Source organism: Sander vitreus, chromosome 18, assembly GCF_031162955.1.
Source record: "Sander vitreus isolate 19-12246 chromosome 18, sanVit1, whole genome shotgun sequence".
Taxonomy (NCBI): domain Eukaryota; kingdom Metazoa; phylum Chordata; class Actinopteri; order Perciformes; family Percidae; genus Sander; species Sander vitreus.
Window position 1 is genome coordinate 10,135,407 of NC_135872.1, and position 10,710 is coordinate 10,146,116.

General features: G+C 40.7%; 1 protein-coding gene across 3 annotated transcripts; it reads right to left on the reverse strand.

Annotated features, from left to right (window-relative positions):
• Window positions 1-5,234: 5,234 nt before the first annotated feature.
• Window positions 5,235-10,710, reverse strand: slc35b2 (solute carrier family 35 member B2). 3 transcript variants are annotated; one of them, XM_078274743.1, is made up of 4 exons: window positions 10,460-10,710; window positions 8,313-8,500; window positions 8,014-8,174; window positions 5,235-7,517 (listed from the first exon to the last, which is right to left on the reverse strand). In XM_078274743.1, the coding sequence occupies exons 1-4, from the start codon at window positions 10,516-10,518 to the stop codon at window positions 6,585-6,587; spliced, it is 1,341 nt and encodes a 446-aa protein (XP_078130869.1). In that variant the 5' UTR covers window positions 10,519-10,710; the 3' UTR covers window positions 5,235-6,584. The 3 variants fall into 3 exon arrangements, with proteins under 3 accessions (XP_078130869.1, XP_078130870.1, XP_078130871.1); XM_078274744.1 differs by lacking the exon at window positions 10,460-10,710 and adding an exon at window positions 9,904-10,423; XM_078274745.1 differs by lacking the exon at window positions 10,460-10,710 and adding an exon at window positions 9,434-9,878.

A 10,710-nucleotide genomic window follows, 5' to 3' on the forward strand; every position in this document is an offset into this window, starting at 1 on the left:
TGTTTTGTCTTGGATTGTATGTATTCTATGAAAGGGACTTTTACACCCTTTTTGAAATGACATCCACAACAAATTTGAGATTTTTAAAAAGAGCTGTTTAAATATTGACTAACATTTGGGATGTTGACTTGAAACTTGCATGTTTGGGACTGTTCTTCCAGGTGACCACTAGGCGGGGACATGCTCCACAAGTTTCATATCAAAGTTGGCTTAAAAAAAGGCTTTACATAAATTTGATGTGTAATGTAAATTTGTATCAAGTGGATTATAAAATAACTAAAGGTTTGGACTAAAGCAAATAGCCAGGATTTACAAATTCAGACTTACTTTATAGTACATACCTTTTTAAACTAACATGGAACTGGTTCACAGCAAAGGTAAAACGGCAAGTTGAATGTAGTCAACACCTCCCTGGTCACATCCGCCTAAACTTTGTTTCCAGTGTTTTACTCAAGTTGACAGAATGCAATCCACACCAAAGCTGTGAGGGGGGGGAAAATGGAAGTCCCCTTTACATAGCCTAAAATCTCAAAGTACTTTACAATCTACCCTTGGTTGGTGTAAGGGGAAACTCCTTGAAATAACTTAAATGGTTATAATTCCTATGGCAGTCTGGTGCTAATACTTTGACCTATCATTAGGTCCTGCAGTGGGTAACGGGCTGTGCTCTTAAGTCTGAGGTGAAATTCTCTAACCCTGACCTAATGTACCTTTTTCTTTGAAACCTACTCTTGCCCAAACAAAAAGCAGATGCTTGTGTTCCCACTGGCTTGACAGGCAGTTTAAAAAATTAGATTAAAATGTTTGACATTAGAAATTAGGTGTCATGCAAACATGTTATACAAATCTTATCTTTTATCAGGGAATGTAGAAATGCTTGTTCAGTCACAAATGTGTTGTCAGCTTTAACATGCAAAACAAATCCAAGCGTTACCAGCAACGTGACTAAAGCACGTGGGCAGAATCACATTGTAAAATACCGCCATAAACTGAATCTGCGAGTTTCTTGAAAGTGTGAGGCATCATCAGCTGACCTCTTTGGGGGAAATGTAAAGTATGTCGTCTTCCTGGAAGTCGTGTGTTTCGTACGAGTCTGAGGGGGCGGCAGCAGCAGCTTTTCTGCTCTCATCAGTAAAAACTGTGTGGGTGTCTGTCCCTCCAGAGCTCACACTCACTCCAGTCAAAGTAATAGTGGGGAACTTCAGCTGTGTCATTCAGAAACATGCTGAAAACTATGTTTTTGTGAAACCTCTAATGCCTCCTGAACTTGACCACCTTCTTAATTTGCTGTATCTATGAATAATTTGCATAATAGAAGAGAATGTAAGTTATATCTGTGTATGTATCCATGAAGTTTAAAAACACATATTGACCTGAAACACTGACCTTTTTAAGAATAATGCACTGATACAGTCTTGGTAGTTACATAGCAATGTTGGTTAGATACGGGATGCTGGTCTCTGGAACCAAAAGGTTACACCATAAAAATGAATAGTGATGATCCTTCTGAAACCAAACTGTTATCCTCTAATTATGTAATTAATTGTTGTGCATTTATCCTATTTTGGGTCTTGAGAATATTGAAATTGTTATTTGCAGCAAATTGAAATTTGGTAGTAACTGAGAAGATTGTGTTTATTTAGAATACCATAAAAGTAAAATGCAAATTAGACATACAGGAAATAATCTGATTGGTGACTTAAAAGAGCTATCTATGTCTGTAAGATCTGTCTGGTTACGCTGTGGCAAAATTCCTGGTTAGGTTCATCAAGAGTCAGTGCAGGTTTCCCTCATGAAGTTAACATGTGCATCTGGTCTGACTTGTTTCAACAAAATACTTCCTGTGGAAACATTTGACTCCTGTGTGTAAATCTGCTCACAACCCACAAATGCTGAGTGTGTTACTTTGGGCGGGGGGGGTTATTGTGACCTTTGTATCACTGTCACCTCTCTATATTGTGTGTCTGGTTTGCAGAAATGCCAACAAATCTGCTTAAAATGTGTTGATGTCCTAAAAGAGAGGTTCAGTCACACAGACTTGTCTCTATTATATGTCTCTGCATTATTTTATAGTATATACCTTAGTGTGTAAGTGACTGAAGACCTGCAGATAACATGAGATAATAAGAAGGTGTAGCTTTGCTTACTGTATATGTGGCAACCACACCATCCTGCAGGCCTGTGTGCAAAAGAGGCGTGATTAAGTTTCCATGACATTTACAGTGCTGAAATAACACAATTACTACTCATAATCTGAAACAACTTTGTTGCACACATCAGGCATAGCATTACTTCTCATATTTGACAGCACTTGGTAAATACCACAGACAGGAACAGGATTAACACCCCCGCTGAGTAGGAAGGAAGCAAGATGAAGAAAAAAACAATCATGAAGTATAAAATGCAGCAAACCATGAACACGATAACCTAGAGTCCCACATGGTCACAGTGTTTGTGTTACACATGTACAGTAAAGCATTGTGTGGTGGTGGCCTGAAGGTTAGAAAGGTGTCCTTGTGGTTCCAATTCTGTGTGTATAAAACTATTTAAAGGAGAAGGTGGTGTCCTTCTTCGATGGTGTCCCTTTTATCTGGTTAGAGAGACGCATGTTCTGTCCTCGGGCCCCAGACAAGATAGCCAATGACTCCATGTTATCTTGTGGGGGCAAGTAGTGTTATGGTTTCTTACTATGCAAATAGTTTAATTTAACAAACAGAGGAAGAAAAGAAGAGTTGTTGTTATAGTTATTTTTTCCTCTAACAACCCCAAACAGATTAAGTTAATTTTGGACTAAACCAGGCTAGCTGTTTCCCATCTCCAGTCTTTGTGCTAAGCTAAGTTAGCTAGCAGCAGCCCCATATTTAGCGTACACAGTGTTGGGGAGTAACGGAATACATGTACCGGCGTTACGTATTCAGAATACAAATTATGAGTAACTGTATTACGTTACAGTTACAATTTAAATAGTTGGTATTTAGAATACAGTTATATTGTTGAAATCAATGGATTACATGACTATACTTCTCTATTTCACGAGTTTATTCACTCTCTGAATAGGTTAAGACAACTGCATGCATTTCCCAGAAGCCCCAATATGAAAACGAAAAAATTACCTATTTGCGTGATCGCTGATAGAAGTAGAGATGGAGCCGGAACCGGCACAACAGAGCCAGGGCAGGAAAGCGTTTCTATCTTGGAAATTCAAACAGCATTTCACATTAAAGAATGAGAAGGGAGAACGAAATATAACTGTGCAGTGCAACCTCTGCTTGCCAGCAACCAACCTCCTTTCGGCGTCCAAATTACTCCACCTCCAACCTGAAGAAGCACCTTAAAGTAATTTTTTTTTTTTTTTTAATTAGCCAAGGGTAGTTGTCTGCTGTAGTTTTACTGGTAACCTTGCTATTTTATAGTTGACGTGCGACTTTACATTCTCCTATGTGCTGATTTACTATCCCCAGAGCCGTTGAAAGACCGACTAGCCCAGTTTGACATGCTAGCTAACGCTAAAATTAGCTCGTGGTAGCAAGACTGCAGTTAGATTTTTGTAGTATGCCGTTCAGGACTACAAATACAAAAATCTATCTGCTTGTTCAGGTACACATTCAGCCAGTTGGAACAGAAGAACACACCAGAATAGACCTGTTTAGTAAGATGTATGTGATGGCCGTATTCCTACACTTATAAAATGGAATTCAATGTGGAAGTAATCCAAGTATTCAGAATACGTTACAAATTACATTTGTAGGCATGTATTCTGTAACGGAATACGTTTTGAAAGTATCCTTCCCAACACCGAGCGTACAAACAAAGTGTTATCAATCTTCTCATATAAATCTCAGCAAAGAAGGCCAATACGTGTATTAACCAAAATGTCTAACTTTTCCTTTGCCCTTAACAAAGCCATGAATCCTCCTCCAGTCTAGCTTCTCTGCTCCGAGTCATGCCGGGCATTGTCAAAACAGTCAGAACCTCATGCTGGCTAATAAAAACCCTCACCCCTGCAGTCAGAACGAGAGCCCAGAGTGACTGGTTGTTGGAGGCTGGAACCTGAGGTCCGCGGCCTCTCTCAGCCCTCCATATCTCATTTGTCATTTGCATTATTGAAAAGAGGAGAGGACTGGAGACACTCATGTTGTGAAATGAGAGATGCGGGGAAATTCCCCCATCGAGCAGCTGTGAGATTAATAAACCAGGGGAAAATGTTTTCTCGCACTTCACAGTCAAACACGATCTTCAGTGTGAAGTTCAGTGAATCATAATAGTGGTCGGGTTTATGAATCAGTGTAGCATGCAAAGAGCAGCTTTGTTTCGAAAAAAACATATGCTGTTTTTTTTTTTCTTGATAAGACTGGAGAGAGCGGAAGAAATATGGAGAGACGGCAGAGAGGAATACTTACAACTACTAAAACCTATTTGCAGATGACACCCAACTCTATACAGTTGTTCACTTTCTTGACTGGAGCCCCCGTTACTCCCTTGAACACTGCATCAATTTATGGATAACCCAACATTTCCTCCAACTGAGATTCTAGTTATTGATCCAAAAGAGCAAAGAGAGAAACATAGAATTTACTACACCATCTCAGCACATTACAGCTCCAACAAGAAAGCTGGGTGTTATGATCTTTCCAGCCAGACTACTGCAATGATCTTCCTAAAAAGTCAGTAAATTAATTACAGCCAAAACCTTTTACTACCGTTACTACTACTGTGCTGCCATTTTTAGGCACATTAGCACTGTCTGTTGGTCCATCCTACTGTGGTCCAGACCAACATTACATCCATCCATAACATTTTGTACATACTTTCATTGTCCCTAGAGGATGAATCCCAGTGACTTTGGAAGTAGTGCCACAATCAGGTCAAATTTTCAATTTGTCCGATACTGTGGTTTATCTAACAGTTTTTGTTTTGTTTAAAGTATACTTCTGCTAAATCTTTGAATTAAGTTTTGAAGTATTATTTTGGTTATTATATCATTTTGTTATTTTACTAGCTTCTTTATGGATGCATTTTAAAGTTCAACCGGTTTTATTGTGTGCTCTTTCATTTCTTTGTTTACAGTCATTATTCCTAATGTAAAGCACTTTGAATAGCAGTTTGTGTATGAAATAAGGTTTATTATCATTATTATTAGTATTGTATTACCTGCAAAGCAAACAGCACTGACCACGAGGCAAATCCTGTAGCACAAGCAATGTGAAACCTTAAAATCAAACCTCTTCACTTCATTGTGTTAATTTAATTGAATATGTTTTATTATTAATCCAGTTACCAGAGGAAATAGTAGAATGATAAAAACAAGTTACCAGTAACACTGCTGTTCCCTTGTATGCATTCTTTTCTGCAAACTCCCCCCTGGGCGTACATTATCTTCACATCCTTGTGACGGCCATGAGCATCATCATCAATTCAGTATTCTTCCAAACATTCACATGTAACGGTGAAAACACATGAAGCAGTCCTTATACAAAAGTACACAACAGACGAGTTGGAAATAAACAATGACTAAGAGATATATTTACAAGACTTTTTAGTCCAAAGTTTAATTAAGTAAATCTGTGTTGAGAAGAAACAAAAACTTTTTTGTTTTCCTAAAATAATGGCGTGCAAAAAGTATCCACAGCAGCATCTGGTTCACTGATGTCGGCGTAAAATAATATAATTTGTAAGTAGTGCACTATTTAATAAGCAAACTGTTATTTTCCACCCTCTATTACACATGGTAGCCATTTTAATATACCTTGAATTAAACAGTATTGTGTGCAGGCTATGTTGACAGCTTTACAAGATGAACTCCCACGACACATAAGGCCCCCTGCTCTCTAACATAGAGGACTGTGAGATAAGCATCTGGCTATGGACCTTTTTCACAGCAGACATTTTGACTTGTCATAGAAGGAAAAGCACAGCTGAAATTGATAACCTCAACGATGGCTCAATTCCATCAAGTGTCCCAGTAAGCTATTTCAGTGAGTCAGCATGCACCATACCAGGGCCTCTCCTAAGTGGAACGCAGCCATCATTAATGGTTTTGAATACACCTGTGCTTTTCCTACAATGACATGTCAACATGTCTGCCGTGAAAAAGGTCTATTGTGCCTGAAAGATGACTCAACAGATAGAAAGTGTAGGGATAAAGTTAAGTAAGGGGCAATGTCATTAATGCTTTAAAATGAATGCTTAGCCATACAGCTCACATACATTTTTCAGGGTCACAGTAACCTGTAATTGGCTGCACAAGCCACGTATGGTGGTTTAGGAAAAATATTCTACTTTTTAATTGCGAAAGAGGTAAAGAGGCAGTTTGCAAAGTTTAGGGTTTGGGACTTGTGTATAAGACAATCTTACAGGCACTCAAAACTAATGTGACTGCTGACCTGACAAATCACATGGACCCCCTGGGGGCATCTTGGTGTAAGAGTCAAAACTGCAAAATCCCTTTCTGTACCATTGCAGAAGAAGAAAACTAAAAACCAACGGAAAAGAACAGTAAAAAAAACTATAAGATACACACAAATAGACAAAAATCACCACAGAAAACGTGGTCTCAGTTCCCAGTTTAGCGTGACTTCGGAGTGCTACACCTTCTGTGGGAGCGGCTGCGCTGACCGCCGGCCAGACTTCATGCGGCTACGTGCATACACCCGCAAGAAAAGTGCCAAGAAAACTACCCCAACACCAAATCCACCTACTAAGGTGACGGCGTGACCGTAGAGGAAACAAGAGAGGAGAATGGCGAAGGCCTGTCGCAGGGTCATAATGATGGTGAAGACTGCAGCACCAAACTGGTTGATGGTGTAGAAGATGAAGAGCTGGCCGCATGCAGAGCACACAGACAGCAAAAGGGAGTGTAAGGCGAATTCGGAGTGGCGTGTCATGAAGGCCAGCGAGTCGAAGAAGGCCCCCTGCTCCAGCAGTGAGCCGACAGTGAAGAGGCAGGAGAACAGGTTTACCCCGAACATCATCTGCACCGACGACATCTTGTACTTGAACAGGTTGTCCTGCCAGTTGGAGGTGAAGCTGTCGAAGGCGATGTAGCCGACGAGGATGATGACCCCGCTGAAGGTGGTGACGGTGGACGGGTGCTTGCTGGGCGTGCTGGACAGCAGGAACATGCTGACACCCACTGAGATCAGCACGGCGGTAAAGTACTCCCAGTATTCGTAGCTCTTGTGGGAGACGATCTTACCCATGAGCATGACAGGGATTACCTTGGAGGCCTTGGCCAGGACTTGAGTAGGGAAGCTGATGTACTTGAGGGCCTCGTACTGGCACCAGCTGCTCATGATGTTGGAGAGCGAGGCGAAGGAGTACTTAAACATGGGTGCTCCATGACGAGGCTGCTTGAACAGGATGCACCAAAGGCCCGACACCGTCAGAGCCAGGATACGGTTCATGAAGACCAAGAACTGAGAGTCCTTGAATTTCTCACCCTCCTCTTCTGGAGTCGTGGCTCCGTACGAACGTGTCATCACCCTCTCCTGCAGGACTCCCCATGTCAGGTACGATACCTAAGAATTAAAAAAAATTACTTTACTTTTTCAAGAGTAGATTTATAGACCTGTTTTTTTATATATATATTTAGCAGTTAAGCTTTGATGTTGATTCTTGACTTTTGAGCTTAGATTATTTTGTAACATAATATTGTTAAAAACAGTTGCATTGGGTGGTTCAGCTTCCTTTTGGGCATTATTCTCATTATTTATGTCACTATGTACTTGATCCCTTCCTAACGCAACAACACTGTCATCAACGTCTCTTCATCCTGTTAGTCGTGTAACTACCAGGACCTATCCCTCTGAACCATTGTACCAGCACCTCCCTTTATACAAGCTCCCGTAAGCATCTTTTAATTAGCGAATGAGCTGAGAGCAAAGCAAACTGTAAAACAAACAAAACAACCCTCCCACAGCTACACAATCAGACAAAAATACATATCATATTATCCATCTAATCCCTTTAGTATACACACAGCTCAAGGACTGTATTTCCTAGGAGGATCCTTACCTGAAGTCCAACAGCACAAAAGATTAATTTGATGACCTGTCTGACTGATGAGCCCGAATCACCCTCTTTCCTGGGTGCAACCGACACGTCATCCAACAGACCTGTTTTGGCCTCACTACCAAACACGCAGGTCTTTATGATAGGGAAGCAAAACCCACTACCTGAAAGAAAACATACATTAAAAACTCATGAAGGAATTTGTTTTCGAGGTAGATCAGGAAGGAACTACAAAAACAAGTTTGAGGTCTTTAACTGGCATGCATCTTGGCATTACATGTCAGAATCTTACAAGTCCAAACCTGTTTCTAAGTAATTGGTGCGCTTGAAGTAGCTAATGAGGAAGTAGCCAGGGATGATAATAGTGAAGTATCCCAGCATGTTGACGATGAAGCGCAAGGGCCAGACATCTTGCCAGCCTTCCAGTAGTAATGACTCATCAGCAGCCACAATGGAAGTGAAGAGAAGCAACACAAGTGCAGGCCAAACCCTACAAGGCAATACAACATGGTATATCAGGCTACATTTTGAAGTACATAACAGAAAAAAACTACTCAAAACTTAGCAAACTCAGGTTAATTTCTCTTTGTAATATACAGTTAAGATTATCAATACATCAAGACAATCCATCACTATCATAATGACAATGCTGATGATGTTGATAAATGGTTGACAATATGAAAATGCTTACACTATTGTTATGTCTGTTTACTACGACGTTCTTAAGCTCATCTGAACTCATAATGAAAAGCATAAACTAAAGTAGCCAATACAAAGGTTTTAAAGTTAATTTGTTAGCATGTCGGCTCTATTTCCTGATACCTTCTTCCTCCCATAAAAAGGGCATTTATTCAAATATCACAGTTGAAAACAATACATGACAATAATACAATAAAAATGTCTGCAGTCCAAACAGGTGTAGGCTAAAGCTACAGCTAACATCAAACGGAAAAAAGACAGAAACTTACAGTATTCTGCACCTTCATGCATTTATATTTTTGTTAAATGAATTATTTTTAACTTTTTAAACGTACTAAGTGAGCTACATGTTTTCAATTCCTCACTGTTCCATAAATGTAACCCTTTCAATGAAATGCATGCATGCTCCCATTTGTTTTGTAAATTCCTCTCAAATCATATTGACTTTCTCTCGTGTTATCGTGCTTCTAAACAGAGGTGTTGAAGCAGAAGCAGCTGAAAGGTGCCTCCCTGAACAGACATTTTGCAATCAGATCAATAATGACGGCAAGAGTTAAACTGCTACTCCAGCAATTATGTAATTATGTAGTACTTCCTGTACTACCCTGTCTTCATGCACAACGTATGCCAGCCAAAGGGACAGTATGAAAGGTACGGAATCACGTAAACAAAACATAACCTGTTAAACTAATCAGGAAGAATTGAGATGAGATTCATCACCCACCCACACAAGCAACACCGATAACTCAAGCACAGCGGTGATGAAACCCTAGTTTCCTATGAAAAAGGTGTGCTCCTTGCTGTCGTGGCACTGAGTGTGCAATCCCATTTAAAGTGAGGCCGGGTCTCCTCCCAGGGACTCACACAGAGCCTCTTTGTGTGGGACTCTGCTGTGGCCTGGCCAGCCAGTAGTCCACTCACTGCAGAGAGAGACCTGGGCTCTGAACAAGCAACTTATTACATGGAGGAATGCATTTCATTGCACTGGCTAGGCGGCCAACCCACATGCTGCTACACCACAGGCACAAAGAGAGAGAGAGAGAGAGATCACTAGGGAAAATGTACCTGAGGAGAGTAGGAGTGCCTGTGTCTTGTACGAGTACATGACAGCAGATAACATGGAGGGAAAGCACAGCATTCCATGGTTAAAAAAGAGAATAAGATGACCCAATCCCACATAAGTAATATTATTACCTATGCCGGGGGGTGTGGTCTGGATAAATTAGCAAACACATCAGTGTGGAAGGAAAAACCCGAAATCCTGACCGGTGTTGCACCACCTTCTATGACCCATCTGATTCAATGACCTGTACCGGACTTTCAGCCATATTTCTGCTTCACAGCTATCAAATTGTGTGACTCCCGAGTCTCCGTATCCAATATCTTACAGGGTAACCGGTACATACAGGGCCATTTTGACCCTACGGGGACACCATTTCTGTTGACATATCAAAACACAGTAAGAAATAGCTAAAGTATAATGAAAACATGTGTATGGAAATATAAAGCTAACTTAGGATAGCTTCTATTCGTATCACCGGTTCATGTACACAAACCGTTCAGTTTCACTTAGCCAGCAGGTTGTTTGCAGACTTCAAAAACACATTGACAGTCAATGTAATTATGAATTACGAAAGTTAACGATTAATTGACTTCATTGCCACACTGACAAGTACACAAGTCAACAGTTAGCCGAGCTTGTCCACATATCTAAAACTCATCTTTAGCATGACATATTTTCTAACGGTACCTCCATGAAAAAGATGGCATTTTCCCACACTCTGTGGCCCGACACCTGGCGCAGCACATACGCCGACAGACTCAAACGTCTCCGACGCAACAGAGCATCAAGCCGCACGGATCCGGCAGGTAACAGTATTTTAATTATTATGTTAATTGTCTTCTTTCGGACTAGTCGCCTTTAGCTCTGATGTCTTCTACTTATCTTCAATGGCCGATGTGTTCACTTGAGTAGGAAAGGCCCCCACCTCTTTGCTCAAA